Genomic DNA, 18,268 nt, shown 5'->3' with positions numbered 1-18,268 from the left:
ATTTTTATTATATAGTCGTATATTTTGCTGCACAACAATGGTTAATAGCTATCCAGTAGCTAAATATATAGGCCTATATTTGTATATTCTTTATGTACTTTTACTGGACCTAAACTAATTCATTTATGTTTATGTTTAGGTTAACAGCAGGAGAACAGATGACTGCTCACCAAAGTAGACCTAAGAAATTATGAGAGAAAACACAATTTTTTTTCTTGCGTTGTTTAAAACTTTTTGTTAGGAGTACATTAGCTGCACTGGGACAATCCTGTGGGGCATAGGAAGTCTTTTATTTTTAAAGTGAGCCATACGAGCTTTAGCCAAAACCAGAAACAATTTTTCATTTTGAGAAAATGCTAGTTTCTGCTTTTATTTATGCAAAAAAATAAATATAATTCACATTAATTATAAACATAAAAATGTAACAAGACTTTGCGGCTCCTACGAGATTTTGATCTGCAAAAACAGGCTCACATGGCTCTATTACTGTTGAAAGGTTGCAGACCCCCAGTTCAAAATAGTATAGATTATAGATAATATAAAACATCCCAGACCCTCCTGGTGTGTTTGTGGACAGCAGGGTAAACTGTGTTCTCAGTCTGTGATTTCTGAGGAAAGAGCAGTGTCTGTGTCTAACACCTCCAAACCTAAAAATCTTTAGTGTCCAGTGAAAGTTTCTGAGAAATGTTCTTCATATTGGCTCATTTTTAGTCATGGTGTTGTTGCATGTATTTTAGACAATAAAAAACTATTTTAAAACACTAGGTAAAGTTTGCTGGCAGGTCTATGATGCTTCTTGGACTGCAACTCTAGTCCTGTTCTGGAGCTGTTTCTCTGTAGGGTTATCTATGTTCCTTCTTCCGTTTGTTTTGGACCTGTTACCTTTTAGGATTGTTCCATGTCCTAATGTTGTTGGTAACATTTGTTTTCCCTTAACACCCTTAAACTTGTTTAATTTTCAACATTTTCCATCATAACTCAAATATTTTTAATCAATCAGCATTTAAGGAGCCATCTTTTTGCCATTTGAGGAGAGGTTTTGTGCATGGGATCTGTCTGGTTTGTGATGCCTCTAGTGGAAAGACAGTTTGCTCAGTTATGTTAAGAATGTGGTAGAAATGCTGCAACAATGTTGTGCGCTTTAGTTTTTCTCTGAAAGCACTATTGCTGAGACCACAGACAGGTTCAAGTTCATGTTGAGATCTTTGTCTGATATTTGACAAAGGTCCTAACTTTTCATCTTCCTCCCTCAGCTGACAACAAGTCCAAGAAGAAAATCACCCATCGGGAGAGGAAGCAGGATTTCTCAGCCTTCAAGCCCTCTGACAATGAAATGAAGGTTAAAATATCACCTCAGCTTCTGCTGGCTGCTCTTCGTTTCCTAGCAACAGGCAAGTGGGCGGTGTTGCTGCTTGACTTTCCCCAGTGTGCCCTCAGCCCCTCACTGTGGGGAAAGTTTATGTGTGAGGGGTTTGCATGGGCTTTGAGTTTCGGGTGAGCCCACTAAGGATGTGTGTAGAATGAGTATGTGCTGCGTGTAAATGGGGGGGTCCAAAGAGGGTCTGCTGCTCCCTGGTGTGCATGCAGTGTTTGGTAGGTCACACGCTTGAGCCTCCAAGCCGTTGGCTCGCTCGTCTGTGACATCACTTCCAGTATGTCTGGCCACAGTTCCCACTTGAATCCACATACTTGTGTCCTTGCTGGCGCAAAATATTTCATCAGCCTCCCCGGGGGGACAGGCAGCGCCAGCGACTGCCTCTCTGCATCCGCATTTGCTACAGAACTTTGACCGAGCAGCTAAGCATCAATTAAGTTCCTCTAAAGGCTATTAGGGAGTTTAGTTCCTCATGGTGGAGCCTGAAGCAGCTGACACACATCAGCACCGCTGACTTGAAGGAGCTGATTGGCACAACAGGCGGCTGAAGCTGACCGCTCACTGTTTGAAAAGAATGTGTGAATCTTCTCAGATGTTGGGACAGATAATGTTCTCTTCTATTCACGTACCAAACTTGGTAATATAATAAAATACCCAAATAAAAAAAAATCAATATGTAAATAAATCAGTAATTATTTTCTGTTTATTCAGTCTTCTATATCTGCTGTTTTCTGATTTAAACGTCCTTATTAACACAGTTCAGTTAACACTGTTAAACTATTAGTAGTAAACACAAAAGAAGACTCAGATTTTACAGTTCTGTAACCTCCATCAATGGGTTCTTCTGATTCTCTTGCCTTCTTCTTACTGCTGGACTCTTTGCATCACTTCCTCCCAAACAGCTGAGACCCTCAGTACAGCTTGAAGATGATTGTCAGTAAATCTGGACTGTACTTGGACTTATTGAAATTTAAGGTGGAGAAGTCAGAGAGTATGTGCTCCCAATTTTGAGTCTGTGTTGAATGTTTTTTTTTTTTTTTAATGTTTACTCTTTAAAACACAAATAAGTAAAGGAGAAACAAAATTCAGAAACCATTATTGGATTTTCTTTCTTACGACTTTTTGCACATTTAAACCCTGGTCACAAGTTATTGTAGAGCAGCTGGTCAGCCACTCCTATATTTTCATAGTTGAATTCAATAAGTGGTTCATAAAAGAACGGGCGCTGTTCACTGGAGATCAGAACAATCATTACAGATACCTGAGATCAAAAAAAGGCTCAAAGGGGGGGGGGGGGGTAGATTAAAACTAAATTGAATGTTGAGGACAACTCCAACTACCTGTTCTTCTTCAGTCTGGCTGCAGCTTCGCCTTCATCTCACTTCATCGCCTGTTTAATGTAAATTTAATGTCTTAAATCAACAAAAATAAAAAGAATATTGAATTGAAATTCTTACTGATGTCTGATAAAGTTTGGAGTTTCAACAATGTGACAGAAAAGAAAAAGAGATTTACTATAGCATCATTTTGTGGGTAAGAAACCAGAAAAAACTCCAACTTCCTGTGTGTCTCCTTAGAGGTTGAGCCATTCTACCAGGAGCAGATGTCCCAGAAGATACTACTCCGCCTGCTGAAGCATCCCAACGTTATCCAGGACCTGAAGTATGATGACAACAACAAGCGAGCTCCAGAGCACTACCTCTTCCACAGGAACAAGCCTGTGGATTACTTCATCCTTATCCTTCAGGTGCAGCTCACACCCAGACCCCAGAGCTGTGGGTTTTCTTCACAAGCAGAGTCTGGAGCCAGATGAAAAATCTGCAAAGTCTTTATGCAAATGATCATTTGGTGTCACACATTCATGCTGAACACGCAGATTCTCCTCATCATTGCAGCTGAGCACACAGCAGCTTTCCTGTTTTCTTTACCTCAGAGACCCTGCAGAGGGGCAACCCCAAAAATGCAACACCCATCAAAGGCATGCATGCTTTGAATGACCTGCACACAAGTCTGAAGGACTAATTTATCTTTTGGGACAGCATTCTGATTTGATATTTTTCCCTAAATAAAATTGTGGTTATTTATAAATAATTGTTTGCTTCAAATTGAAAATATGCCTGAATTTCAGTAGCTTTTGGAGCCATTCTATGATTTTTTTTTTAAATGAAGAGGATGAAGTGGATTAAAGTTTTATTGCTTAAAAACAGGAAATGATTTTCTTCTTTTTTATTTACAAACGGAAACTTTGCAGAATTTTGTTGCCAGATAAAGCGAAGTCATTATCAGCATTAATATCTGTTAAACTTTATTTTACATCAACCTTTTTTGGATTTGGTTTTGATTCTTGCAGAAATCAGACTTTTTTTTACTGTCTAAAGATTCTGTCACAATGTTTCTGCAAGCTGTCCTGCAGCTCAGCTCTGAAAGCTCACATCTGCTGCTTCATCAGCAGAGTTCTTTCTAAACACCAGAAGTTAGAAATTCTTATAGGTTTGGGAGGTTATCGTTGTGTCTCCTGGAAAAGTCCCTGCCTGACAAAAACTCTGGATGTGTCTTGATCATCTTTAGAATTGATCCCAGCAGTAGCATCATTTCCTAAAAGCTGCAGCTGGAAATGCATTAAGTCTCTGTCGGCTCCCTTTGTCACATGTGGGATGGAAAATGTCTACCTAAGAATGTCTGCAAACACAAAAAGATGAAATAACAACAGTCTGGTGTGATTGCAGGGGAAGGTGGAGGTGGAAGCAGGAAAAGAGGGCATGAAGTTTGAAGCTGGACCGTTCTCCTTCTACGGGATGATGTCTTTGACGGCTTCACCTGGTAAGACCTGTTCTAAGATGAAAACTGAATTAAAACCTACTTTCAAAAGCTCAGGAATCAGTTTACATGTTAACAAACATAGGTTTTATTTCAGTTCAGTTTCCTTTAAAAAAATTGTTTATTCAGAATTGAGGTTATTTAACAATAAGAATACAAAAAATCTACCAACTTAAGGGATTTCATCTGTTTGAATACTTAATACGTCATCACTGTTGTTATATTCAGTCCGGTGTGAGCAACAGATGACACGGCAGCAGTGTAGTGTTTCTGAGCATGCAGCAACACACCTTCACTTCCTCCCTCTGACAGCTGAGGACTGTGTTGGCAGTTTACAGTCTGTTGAGCTGGCTCCTTAAATGTCAGGAAAAGTAGAGAGGGAGACCAGAGAAACCTGGTTTCTGCAGAAAAAGCAGCTTCCTCCTCCAGATCGACAAAAGGTCTGCAGACATCGTCTGTCAGAGGAAAGAAGCAGCTGGATGGGGGGGATGAATGAGAAAGTGGAAGTTGGGAACAGTTGTTTGCGTAAAGCTGCTAACTGATTTCTCTGGAACCAGGTTTCCCTCAAAGGGCATGTAAACACTCCTTGTCTCAATCTCTTTTGGGGTTCTTTTCTCCCAGCAGTTTATGGTTTTAAGTAGATGTTGGCAAAAACATCCCATAATTTATGATTCAAGCTAAGTTTTAGTGTTTTATTTTATACACAAAGGCTTTCCTCTTCATGTCTTTGGTCATCATCCAGGAGCCATCTTTTCCCCTCTCTTACCATTGTCTCCGTTTTTAAACTTTCCTTCACCAACAGGAGCTTCTCTGCTGCAACAAGAGAACTCCTCTGATCAAGACTGTTACATCTCCATTCACAGCAGCAGGTTTTACAATGGAGAATTTGCTCTGATCTATGTTTAAGATGTTACATTCAGAAGTAAGCAACAGATGGGGCACAGCTATTAAAATCACCAATACAATGTTAAAAAAAAAGCCTTTCCAGTACAAACAGTATTTGAATTTTTTAAATCTAAAAATGTGTCTACCGGTAATCTAAGATGTTTGATTGAACAGCTTCACTTCTCCTTGGGAAGACTTTGGGACTTCAAGGGAATCTTACAAAACAACCCCAAAACCCTAATTCAAATGAAGTCTTAATGTCATGAAATGCAAACTTTTAAATTTACACGAGCCAAGAGACTTTTATGCACTAAATGAGCTCATTTTGGATGCGTGAGATCTTTAAATACTTAAAAAGCAGCAAATGGCCAAAAAAGCTGTAAAATCTAAATAGATTCAGCTGCCAGAACTTCCTAAGACGTGTTAATGTGAAACCAGGTGGTTTCTGGTCTGTAACCTGATCAACAAAGGGACGAATCACTTCAATCTGGGAAAGTGAAGGAATTATGGAACCTCCTGAAAAGAAAACTTTCCTCGAGAACAAAGTGCAAAGTACAGAGCAGAAAAACTGGAGAAGATCCTTTTTGGCACCTGTTTCAGGGACAGACTTCAGAGTTTCTGCAAGATGATGCAGAACCACGGACCGCAGCCTCATCCTGGAGGAGTCAGAACTGAGCTGCTGCAGTCAGAAAGGAAACTGACATTAAAAACAACCACAAACCTAAGTCAGGCAGGAACACCAGACCAATACCAAACCTACAGAAACTCAGAACCTCCATGTACAGAGAGGACAGAGGAGGGGGTGCTGCACCTTTGTAGCCATGGTAACCATGGTGACCATTCTCCTGTCCAACTGCTCTGGGACCTGCAGCAGCTTCACAATTGAAATGAGCTGAATGTTGATAATGGTAATGACAATTCCTCAGTTAAAGCATTTCTGTTCTCTGCTCTAGTGAGTATAACATTTTGACTTGCGTGATTCAAATTTATTTTTAGTTTTTATTTTATTTAGATAAAAATCCTCACGATTTTTCCAGTATTCGTCTGTATTTTCAGACTGTGATGATGTCATGTGTTTACTGAAGTGTGAGCAGGTAATCAGTCAGTCCCACGGGCAGAACGTCACAAAGATGACGACAGCAGAGCTCCTCCAGCTCTCCATTCATAAACTGCTGTCCTCCAAGTTCTTCTTCTGCTCTGCTTCACTCAGGTGGTGGGATCTGAGAGACCCCTGCTGGTGGTTTAGCAGAGCCTCCTTTCCTTTGGTGAAAGCAAAGCTGGCTCTGGACCTCTCAGCTCCTGACTTTAACTTCTCTTCCAGACTGGCTTCAGCTTGATGATTTGTGTGATTGCTCTGATTATGTCTGCACTTTAACAGACTCTGCTCTTCTCTCTGTTCCTCTTGTGTCATTTCTCTCCTCCCCAAGTGCCTTTGTCCTTGTCCCGCACGTTTGCAGTCAGTAGAGCAGAGTCATTAGCGGGATCTCCAGGTACAGTGGGGGTTTCTTTTTGTCTTCACTCACACCTGTCTCACTGCTGACACACAAACTTACCGTTGTTCTGCAACGTTTAACCCACTGAATAATTTCAGATGTTCCTCAGAAGTGTTTTTAACCTCTATGGTGTGGGACTTTAGCAGTTAAACTTCCTGCATGTGAATGTGTTCCTGAATGCAACACGTAGTTGAAGTTCGCATGGGTGAAAGAGAAAGAGGGAAACAGATCCAAATGGAGACCCACCAGCCTCGTCTCCTGAGACATTAGTCAAGTGACTGAATGGTGTTGCAGACTGGAGGCCCCAGAGTGGAACCAGGCTCCGCCCCCTTCGCCCCTAACCTTTAACCCTCCAACCACAAAAACAAGACCTGCAGCTACAGCCCCCTGCTGGACAGCGCTGAGCGCACATGCAAAGACACAGACGGATGCATATGTTCACATGCACATGTCTTGAGAGTGCCCCCTCCTGCATTAAACATAAACACACTTGTGGAAATGCTGTGGAACAAACGACCTCTCTTTCCTCCTTCATCCATGACCCACATTTACCTCGCCTTGCTTTTTCTCGGCTGCGTGGCCTGCGCACGCAGCCGAGCTTCATGTTTAGAAACATGTTTACCTCTCATTCCCCACACAGCTATGTTTTTGACTTGACCTTCCCCCCCCCCCCCCCCCCCCCCCCCCCCCAAGAAGGTGGAGTATTAATCCACAAAAGTTCACATGCCGGGTCTTTGGCCCTCTGTCTTCCTGCACACACACACGTATTCCAACATGGGATTACATACATTCCAGCCTACGTAGCAGCTTTAGCGTTGGCCAAGCTGTTTCCACTTTGTTGTGGGCGATTTTCACCACCTTTAAGAAGTGGAAAACATAATCTGACTTTAATTAAAAAATACACAAAAAAGAACAAGTTTTGCTCGTGGTGGCACCAACATCAGACGAAGTTCTCCACTCCTTCCATACCTGCCATATGTGACCCCCCCCCCCTTATCAAAAACAAGAAAGGAGATTTCACAGCAAACCTCTGACTCTTATTGAGAAGGAACTTCACCCAAACTGAACATCCTCCCTGAGGGGTTCACTTAGCTTTACTCCATTTCAAACATAGTTTAAATCTGGAAAACAGTTTAGACAATTAATGATAACAATCTGGTTTGATGGAAATGAACAGAATTTAGTCTCCAACGTGCTGCTTCTCCTCACTATACACACAGACAGAGCACTGCATGGACATACAGTGGGGCAGAAAAGTATTTAGTCAGCTACCAATTGTGCAAGTTCTTCCACTAAAAAGATGACAGAGGCCTGTAATTTTCGTCATAGTTAAACCTAAACTATGAGAGACAAAATGAGTAGAAAAAAATGCAGCAAATCACATTGTCTTATTTTTAAATAATTTATTTGCAAATTATGGTGGAAAATAAGTATTTGGTCACCTACAAACATGCAATATTTCTGGCTCTTCGAGACCTCTAACTTCTTCTGCTTCAGGATCCTCTGTCCTGCACTAGTTACCTGTATTAATGGCATCTGTTTGAACTGGTTATCTATATAAAAGACACCTGTCCACAAACTCAAACAGTCACACTCTAATCTCCACTATGGCCAAGACCAAAGAGCTGTCTAAGGACACCAGAAACCAAAATGTTGACCTGCACCAGGCTGGGAAGACTGAATCCTTATTAAGTAAGCAGCTTGGTGAGAAGAAACCAACTGTGGGAACAATTATTAAGAAATGGAAGACAAACAAGACCACTGATAATCTCCCTCAAACTGGGGCAAACTGCATCCAAAGAACACCAAAAATAATGTACAGCATGGGGGTGGAAACATCATGCTTTGGGGCTGTTTTTCAGCAAAGGGACGAGTGATCCGTGTAAAAGAAAGAATGAATGGGGCCATGTATGCTCAGATTTTGAATGGAAACCTCCTTCCATCAGCAGGGGCATTGAAGATGAAACGTAGCTGGGTCTTTCAGCATGCCAAGGATCCCAAACACACTGCCCGGGTAATAAAGTACCCCAGTACCTTGAAATGCATCTTACAAAACGTAAGATGCATTTCAAGGTACTGGAGTGACCTAGCCAGTTTTCCGATCTCAACCCCATAGAAAATCTTTGGAGGGATTTGAAAGTTAGTGTTGCCCAGCAACAGCCCCAAACCATCACTGCTCTAGAGGAGATCTGCTTGGAGGAATGGGCCAAAATACCAGCAACAGTTTGTTAAAACCTTGTGAAGACTTACAGAAACGTTTGACTGCTGCCCTTGCCAACAAACAGGATAGAACAAAGTACTGAGTTGAACTTTTGTTATTGACCAAACAATATTTTTTTTAATTCATCTTCTAAGCCGTTTTGTCCCTTACGGGGTCACGGGGCTGCCAGAGCCTATCCCGGTCACTTGTGGGCGAAGGCAGAGGAAATTCTGGAAAGATTACCTGTCTAACTCAGAAAAATAATTACCGTATTTTCCAGACTACAAGTTGCTAGTTTTTTCAAACGCTTACAGCCCTGCAGCTTATTTATAGTTGTGGCTAATTTATGGATTTATTTAGCGGCTGCCTTGTGCGCTTGATCAATACTAGAGCAGAGGCTGAATGCATGATTCAACTTCAAGCTTCTAGCCATTACGTTTTTGACACACCTGTAAGCAGCCAAACAGCATGGACCTCACTTCAGGTCTTAGACACTTCAGTCATGGTTCAACAAAAACGAAACACGCATGCCCAGCCGCATCCCACAATCCTTTGGTGCCATTAGACCCAACATGCACGTGACCGCCACAAAGCTGCTGTGTGAGATGGAGACATATTCTCCTGAATTCGGCTGTTCGTTCACATAGAGCTGCGGGACAGATGGCAGTCTGAAGGCTCCCACACGTAACAAAGCATCCTTGCCTCAAACACAAAACTTATTAAGGTCCGATTGCTCTGCACGGACACAGTTCGCTCCGGCAGCAGCGCCCCGCGTGCAGGGAATGGACGTCAGCGGGCACGAAGCGCTCCTCCCTGGAGCCCCCCTCGAGTGTCGGAAAACATAGGAAGGGAGAGACAAGGAGCCCGCGGGGAAAGGGCGGAGCGCAGAGGCGTCCGCGGAGCAACAGTGTGTCACTGTTGTGGAAGGAAACTTCTGGCGAACCCGCTGCGCAGAGGCGCGTGATTTTAAGTCGCCGCTGCTCTCTTTTAATGGTCTGTTTTTTTAACCAGCCCTGTTACTACCATACTGCTGCCGCGACACAGGCGGAAGGAGAGGAGAGCTGCTCTCTCGTTCTCCACTCCTTCCACTGCTGATCCTTCTTAAACACGCACAACAGTGTGGCGACCTGGGGGTTAGCCCCGCCTTAAGCCCCTAAGAGTCATGGGAAGTGGGGAATCGCGGGTGTAAATTTCCTCATCATAACTGAGGGATGTAATGTTGATTATATGGTTACTGTTATGTACTACTGTTATTTTATGTATGATACCTCAATTGTCAATAAGTAAAACAACAAAAAAAACATAACTGAGGAACCTGTGCACAGAAGTGACTTGCATGCTGTTTGGCAGATGTAGGTATATTCAAATACAAGAGCCGACGCAATGCCGACTCCTCCCACAGTGAGACAGTCAGTGTCAAGTTGATTGTATTGATATCAGCATGCAGCTTGTACACTGGTGCGGCTTATGTAGGCAAGAAATTAGAAATTTGGTGGTTGCGGCTTGTACACAGGTGCGCTTTATAGCCCGGAAAATACGGTACTTTTCACCATAATTTACAGATAAAGTCTTTAAAAATCAGACATTGTGATTTTCTGGATCTTTTTTTCTCATTTTATCTCTCATAGTTGAGGTATACTTATGATGAAAATTACAGGCCTCTCATGTTTTTAAATGTGAGAACTTGCAGAATTGGTGGCTGACTAAATACTCTTTTGACCCACTTTACATTCTGTGTGAAAGATGATGCCCTCTTGTGATTTCTGTGGGTCGGAAAGTGACCTGATCATAACAGGTCCAAGTGTCAGTGAATGCAGCATCTGATGTTTGAGGGGTGGAATTAACACGACCCTGTTCAAAGCGATTCGAGTCTTCAAAAGTGAGAAATGAAGGTGAATTTATATATTGTGTAAAAAAGTTATCACAATATTAAAAAAATCTCCTGACCACTGGAGGGTGGTTCCAAAAAAAAACGAGTAATTTTCACTGTATATAATATCAGATTTTTCTCCCAAAAAAATGTATTTACAGTCTGGTCTCAAAAACCTGTTCAATTATATTTTTATTTTCTATTCATGACATGAATGATGTTTTCATGGATTTTTTTTTCATTAAGGGTTGTTTTTTTGCTCTCTGAATGTTGTTAAGGTAGGATGAGTCAACTCTAGTCATTTAACCCCCCCCCCCGCCCTTATTGCTGTGATCAGGAACCAGTGAGCTTCCATTCCATGTGTGCTCTTGTGCGCAGCTATCCTGCTAGTTTGAGTAATTTCTTTCACTCCTGAGGTTCCATTGCAGCTGAAACGTCCTTCAATTCTATCTTTGTGGTGCCTTTGTTTAAAACAATGAAAGAGATGAAGTTTTTCTGCATGTTGTTCATGCATCATGCTGAACATTTGCGGGGCTTTTAGTGATTTGACACCATTTCTGGTTTTTATTGACAACTTTTGTCCTTTGATTTAAAAAAAACGGATTCAAATTAGACAGATGTAATTTGTTTTAGGGCAGTTTGGGTGGTTTTAGACCCCCAGCCAACTGTTGTGCTCCCACCAGACACCTCCCACTGTGTTTCAGGAGTTTCCTCAGGCAGAAGCATCCATCTTTTGCTGAAGAGAGATGCCCAGAGTTTTTTGCAGAGTCCACGCTACTAAAACACTTCAGATTCTTATTGGATCAGAAAGACAGGAAGTCTTCTGTTTGAATGAAGGGAATCTGCTTATTTTCAGTCTGTGTGTAATGGGCCAAATGGACTAAGCAGAACAACAGCCAGAGGAGAAACAATTGTGCTCAAACGTGGGGTTACCTGTTCACACTCAGTCACAATCAAGCTGTGACACAATAAATGCAAGAAAATATGCCAAAACAAGCAAGAATGAAATAGCTTGTGATTGTATTGATCTAATTATGTAAACATGAATTCAATGAACCCAATTGTTTTCATTGTGTTGACATAATGGCTCATGTAAGTGGTCAACCAATGAGAAAACGTCCTCAGCAACAAGCGACTGACTGAGGAGTGTAAACTATACCCCCCTTTTATTTGGCGTATTTTCTGTTGGATAAACATTTGTGAGACAAACATGTCTTGTTGACTTGCTATTATAAGATGATGTTTAGCACATAAAGGAGGATTCTATGTTAACATTTGCATGACTGGAGATGTCTCTCTCTGATCGTATCAGCCAAAACCCTGCAGACGCTGTAGACCCATCTTGGTTGAACTCGTTGATGTTCACTGTGATCCAACTCTCTTTTTTAGAGAACAAGTCTCCTCCTCGACCGTTTGGACTGAACCACTCGGACTCTCTGAACAGGAGCGATCGTATCGACGCCATCACACCAACTCTGGGCAGTAGCAACAACCAGCTCAACTCCTTCCTTCACATCTACATCCCTGATTATTCTGTCCGAGCAAGCTCAGACTTGCAGTACATAAAGGTAAGCACAGACCCGAGCACAGGTTCTGGAGTCACTCAGTCTCTCACTTTTCATCCTTTCAGTTAGTGTGGACTTCATGTATGTCTGTACTGTGAGTAAGTACGGGTTAATATGGGTCTCCACTGAAAAAACCAAGCTGCAGAGGTGCTCAGCTGAGACATGCTTACTCGTGTTTAACCATGCTTAGTCATTCTTAGTCATGCCGTGCAATGATGCAAACTTATCTATATCTAAAACAGAAAAAAGAAAGACCAAACTTTTTCTGTTTAAGCTCAACACAAGCATTTGAACTTGGCAGACAAGGTGAAGGATCAAGGTTTTTTCCAGTGGTCTCACATGAAGGAGAACCATCACTTTGTTGATGAAGGCTACTGTTTTATAATTGCTTCCATGTGACTGTGGTTGGTTTTGGTGGTTGTGTAACCCAGTTTTTCCAATCCTGGTCCTTGGAGAACCCTGTTCTGCATTTTTCAAACCTACCCTGCTCAAATACACCTGCCTTTATTATGTTTTACCAGAGCTTGATGATGAATCAGATGTGCTAAAGCATTACAACATGGAAAACATGCAGGACAGTGTTCCCCAAGTAGCAAGGTTGGGAAATACTAGTGTAACATATTCAGTGAGTTCTCTCTCCTTTCTAACATCAAAGCCACACTAATGTGCAGTGTTCCCACGCTTATTTGCGTATCACTATTCGCTGTTTCACGTATTCGTCAGTCGCGTGACTCCTCCAGGTTATCACAAAAACCCAACTCAAGACGCTTGTATGAGACTTTTGCGTCCCAAGGAGGTGCTGTGGGGGAGGAGGGGGGCGGAGATGAAGAACACACCTGACTGTCGGCTTCAACTTTTAAGGAATATTTCACAACTATTTCCGCCGGTTCCTGAATCACTATAACCGAAATGTGTGCCCCTATGTGCCCCTGCATGGAGAAATGGCATCAGCTGACTCAGAAGCAGCCAGAAATTATCTTAATACGCTGAGGAATATAATTGCGGAGAATAATTATCCTCCAGAGCAGGTGTTTACTATGAATAAAACCGACCTATTCTGGAAGAAGATGCCCTGTCGGACTAAACTGATAAAGGAGGAAGCACGGGCGCCTGGTTTTAAGGCACAGAGTGACAGTGACACTGCTAATGTGTGTTATAAAGTATGCAACATTTCAGTCTATTACTTTGACAAAAAAAAAACAACTCTTTATGTTGCGAAATGAGGGGGGGAATGAACTTCACCAAAGACTCTATTTCTACTGTTTTCAATTTGGTTATATTTTTTTCCTGAAATTTGCTTTTTTTCCCTGAAGCATCAGACCTCATTGCAAAGACCTGCAGTTCTACCCGGACAAGCCCAAGTCACAACATCTTTTACTACAATCTATTTTTTTCTTTTTTATTTCTGTCCTATTTAAACTCACAATGTGCTTCTAGCTTATTCCTATTAGACATTACAAAGTGACACCCTCCTCCAGTCAGCTACAGCTTTGTCATCTAGGAACCACCATCACTCACTCCTCTCATAATTCTTTTTCTCTTGGACTATGGACTTTTTAATCTGCAGTCAAGAAGTTCAATGTCATACCTGCTTTTGTTTCACAATCCAGTGTGTGGCTCTTAGCTCTTACCAAACACACCTGATGATAGCAGCTCCAGCTGTTCTTTCAATTGGGTTTTGTTTTCACCATACCCCCCCGGACAGGAGTTTGTGAAGGCGGGGTTAGGTTTCTTGTCACATCTTCATGGAAATTTGCATACATGTAACCGCACTCGAGTTACTGACACCCTGAACTGCTGATCCCATTTGACCTAAAACTAGACCCTACTTTACCAACACAAAAAGCTGGCAACAACTTGGACTTCCTTTCGTCCTGCAACAGCAGCACAGACAACATTTCCGTCACTCCTCCTCACTTGTCAGATCATTTCTTTGTTCATGTTTCCATCAGTGTCTCTTCTTTTCCTTATGTTTTCCCACCGGTTACTTTTTGTAGCAACCTCAAACCTCAAACTGCTACTCCACCTTCACTGTAAGACTTTTGCACCCTTGATACAATCCTGTGTCTCTGCCTGTCCCTCTGACCTCTCCACCTGGTTGAAAGAAAAACATTTTGACCAGAGCATCTCAAAGTCCAGAACATCTTCTGGTCTGTCCTGTCAGTCTCTCAGTTCAGCACAATTTCACCATCACTTCAAGATCTTCAATAATCGCCTCCGTAAAAGATAACAGAGAATTTGGGAGTCACCGTATGAGCTTGAAAGAAAACATTTCTGAAATTTCTTGTGGAAGTAGATTTTCTCTGTTCATTGAGAAGATCCGAACTGATCACACAGTTTATGCCACTCAGCTTCTTGTGCAGACACTTGTCCTCTCTCAGCTTAATAACTGTAATGCATTTCTTATAGGGCTACAGGTGGAGCCTCTCCAGATGATGTAAAATGCAGCTGTAGGACTTGTTTGGTTGCTTAATATGCCTCCTATTAACCATCCAAGAGGATATCATGTCACTCCTCTCTTCAGTTCGTTGCATTGGTTTCTACTGTAATAGCTGCTCACATCTGATCCAAATCTTTGACAGTTGTGTATAGTAAACTCCCGCCTGCCTCCTCTGGTCCAGGACCATGACCCTGAACACACACTATGCTCTGCAAATGAGTGACATCTAGTGGTTCCCTCACAACATGGCAAAAGATCCGAAGCTGAACTTCTAAGCTCTCTGATCCCACAGTGGTAGAGTGACCATTTCATCTCAGCACACACAGCAGTCTCTTTTACAATCTTCAAAAAAGGTAGAAAGTCAAATTAATTGCAACTTCTAAGCTAACATAAGAAAAGAATCTCTATCTTTTTTGGGCTAGATATTTTTATTTTTTATACTGTGATTGTGTCCAAATTCCTTCACTATTCACTACTAAATCTAGGGCACTAGATAGTCCCATACTATAGTTTTTTAGAAGTTAGGGAGAAGTGAGGGAATTTGGAGATAGTCTAAGAGATTTCAACATGTTATTTGCTTGTTTTCCTTCTCATTTGTTTGTCGCATTAGATAGAAGCATTAACTAAATAACTAATTCTAGATCAGGCATGGCTTTTTTAAGAACACCAGCTACGACAGATGCCTCCTTTAAACAGCAGGAGGAAGTATGCTCTCTTTTAAGTGGTTTTTTCATTGCCTATAAAAACAATAGACAAGTCAACCCCTCCCTTCTTGGGTTCCAAAATAGAAAGTACCATTGCTGCCTCAGACGATCGCCGCCATGTTGAAAGCAGTCGACAGTAATTGGTCGGAGTCGCTCTGAGTCATCGTATCAATGGCAACTACTGTGGCCATTGCCATAGATATGATGACTTCCAGCGACCAATCACTGTCAACAGGTTTCAACATGGCAGCAAATCAATGGTGAGGCATTTTGCCTCATTTCGCGAGATCTAAGGCATTTTCTATGGATTACGTCACACGTCAATTTGCACATTGTTTTTACAGTAAATGGGTTGTCATGCACTAATAAATGGGAAAAGGTCTTGTGGGAGTTTTTAATATTTAGTCATGTCGTTGAGTCTCAGTGTTATTTGTAGTTTGGTTAATGTTGAGATACTTTTAACTTGGGGTGTAACTTATGTCATAGCTTTTTTAAAATTAATTTTACTTTTATTTATCCCACAATGGGGAAATTGTTCTCCGCATTTTACCCATCCCCTGGGGGGAGCGGTGAGCTGCAGACTGGCCGCGCTCGGGGGGCAATAGCTGGCTGGGGAGAGAGGGGATCGATCCGCCAACCCTTCGGTTGTTAGATGACCTGCTCTATCGCCCCAGCTAAACTGCCACCCATTTTGAGAATTTTGAGAATGGTGCCCCATGACCCTGCAATTGCTGGACAACCTTTGCAAGCCGGCCTAAGCAAGGTTCACTTAAACCTGTTGGGGGATGGAACTTCTAAGAAACCAACAGAACTATACAGATTGCCTGGTTAAGTGGAACCCAACAGTCATTGTGCGGCATCAACATCTAACCATCATTCTCTTTCCTGTATCTTAGGTAACACGTCAACAGTACCAGAACGCTGTAATGGCCTCACGGATGGACAAGACTCCACAGTCAACAGACAGCGAGTTCACAAAGATTGAGCTGACTCTAACTGAACTCCACGATGGTGTGGAGACTCCAGTTATGGTAAATACTATGTCCAGCACCACCCCCGCCATTTCTGTGGCCAACGAAACTTCCCACCTGCTCAACCAGAACTGCGTGGGCCTGAGCAGAAGCAATCACAGTGCCCACAATGACGGACCCATCTAGTCCCACAGCTGAGCCCGGGGGAGCGCCAAGGCCTCCACCTCGACTCATGAACACGCAGGCAGCGGTTGCGAGGACGGAGATGAGGAAGCACGGGGTGGAGTCAGGGTCGCACTCCAGCCGGTGCAACCCCAAGAAGGGTGGGTGCTGTGTCACCCCAAAGACCCCCATCTGAACCCAGTCAGGACCCCTGCTGTGCTGCAGGCCTTCTGCAGGGAGGGACTATCTGGCTCTTTGATGGCGGTGAAATGGACCAGAGGACGCCCGAGTGTGCAGGCTGTGCACCCCAACACTCGCAGTGCTTTTTCCTCTGGCCAAAAGGAACTCGTCCCCTCCCAAACACCTCACGTGACCGCTTGGAAACAGACAATCCCACTGATCTGTTTGTTAAGGAGACTCTGAACCAAACCAACCTGTAAACCCGAAAAACACAGTCGACCACGAAACGAGAATGTTTTTCTGTATTTATTTATTTTATAAAATTGTATGTATATATGTTTGCATAAAGGCATAAACTAGAGCATGCAAGAAGTGGAGATGAAGATCAAGCTGTTCTTCTGAGGAGGTGAGGCTCCTTTACAGATTCAGTATGTATATTACAGAATTTATTATTTTTACTATTATCCAAAATCAGGCTCATTTTCTCCTTTAAAGAATCACGATATTGCCTTCAAGAGAAATCCAATTATTAATTATTTTTAACAAAGTGCAATGATTCACAACTTATTTAAGAGATGATTATAAATAAAATAATGACTGTATTATAAATTGACAGATATATTTGTATGCCTGTACTGTAAATACTTGTTTTGGAAACGGCGCCCACATGCAGGCAGAGTGGTGTCTCAGCCTCTTTCTTTGCATCCTTTGACCTCAAACGGGAATCCATGCTGTAGTGTCACTCGGGCAGATGGGGGGTGGGAATGTGGGCAGAGCTCAAAGTGCCTCAACAAGGTGTCTTTTCATGTTTTTTTTGTTGTCAGTTTTAGGCATAATCAGATGTTATAATTGCACAGTATTAATGACCTCATGTAACCCTTGTGCTATCCTAGGCACTTTAACATTGGGAGTTGGGTCATCTAGACCCCACAAGACAAAGCGCTGAACCTGTTTTCTTCAATGAGTTGTGGTCTTCACTGGTGTCCATGGATTGTATGAAATCCTCTTCACCTTTAACCACCTTTGTCATGGTAGGGAGAACACGTCAATGTAAGGGTGGGGTCATAGGATAGCACAAGGGCTAGCATGTTGAGCAGCGTTCAAAAGTGACCTCATTAGTGTCCTTGAGCAAAGCTTCTCTGCCACCTCTGCTAGAAAGGCTTCTCCAGTGATGTCTCCTCCCTTTTCTATAATTTTCCGCAGCAGTAAATATGAAAGATATTGTTCCTTCCCTGCGTTTGTAGTGTCTAACCGAAGCTTATCAATTCTAAAGTTGATTCAGATGAGAATCTAAAATGTTCTTCACACATGCTGGCTGCTATTAAAAAGATATTTATATTGTTCTGCTTTTATCTAAGATGCTTTAGTGTTTATTTCCCATTTAAATGCTGACAATTGAAGAAGCATTGATGGCATGACTGGTTTTTATCAATACAAAATGGCTGCTTTGTGTGACGCATTTACATTTGAGCTTTGAAAGCAACTAAATCTGTGGAGCAACATTAAATCAACAGGGAAAAAACTGAAAATCTTTTACAGCCTGTTGCAGCTGCTGTTTGTGGGTTATCAGAAGATTCTGGGCCTGCAGAAGCTTCACTCACTGCTG

At 42.2% G+C, this 18,268-nt stretch overlaps 1 protein-coding gene across 2 annotated transcripts in view; it reads left to right on the top strand.

Annotated features, from left to right (window-relative positions):
- cnnm2b (cyclin and CBS domain divalent metal cation transport mediator 2b) overlaps window positions 1-18,012 on the top strand; it is a 61,082-nt gene extending 43,070 nt beyond the window's left edge. Inside the window, exons 3-8 of one of the 2 annotated variants that reach the window (XM_004066239.5) lie at window positions 1,254-1,391; window positions 2,953-3,122; window positions 4,102-4,195; window positions 6,505-6,567; window positions 12,030-12,208; window positions 16,246-18,012. In XM_004066239.5, the coding sequence (XP_004066287.4) occupies window positions 1,254-1,391; window positions 2,953-3,122; window positions 4,102-4,195; window positions 6,505-6,567; window positions 12,030-12,208; window positions 16,246-16,506 (905 nt within the window). In that variant the 3' untranslated portion in view covers window positions 16,507-18,012. The remainder of the gene's footprint in view (window positions 1-1,253; window positions 1,392-2,952; window positions 3,123-4,101; window positions 4,196-6,504; window positions 6,568-12,029; window positions 12,209-16,245) is intronic. The other variant, XM_011479478.4, reaches the window with a different exon arrangement.
- Window positions 18,013-18,268: the final 256 nt, after the last annotated feature.

The sequence above is a fragment of the Oryzias latipes genome, chromosome 1, assembly GCF_053564925.1.
Source record: "Oryzias latipes strain Hd-rR chromosome 1, Olatipes_Hd-rR_3.1".
Lineage (NCBI taxonomy): Eukaryota > Metazoa > Chordata > Actinopteri > Beloniformes > Adrianichthyidae > Oryzias > Oryzias latipes.
Note: the sequence above shows the minus strand (reverse complement) of the source record. Positions and strands in the feature narration are given on the sequence as shown.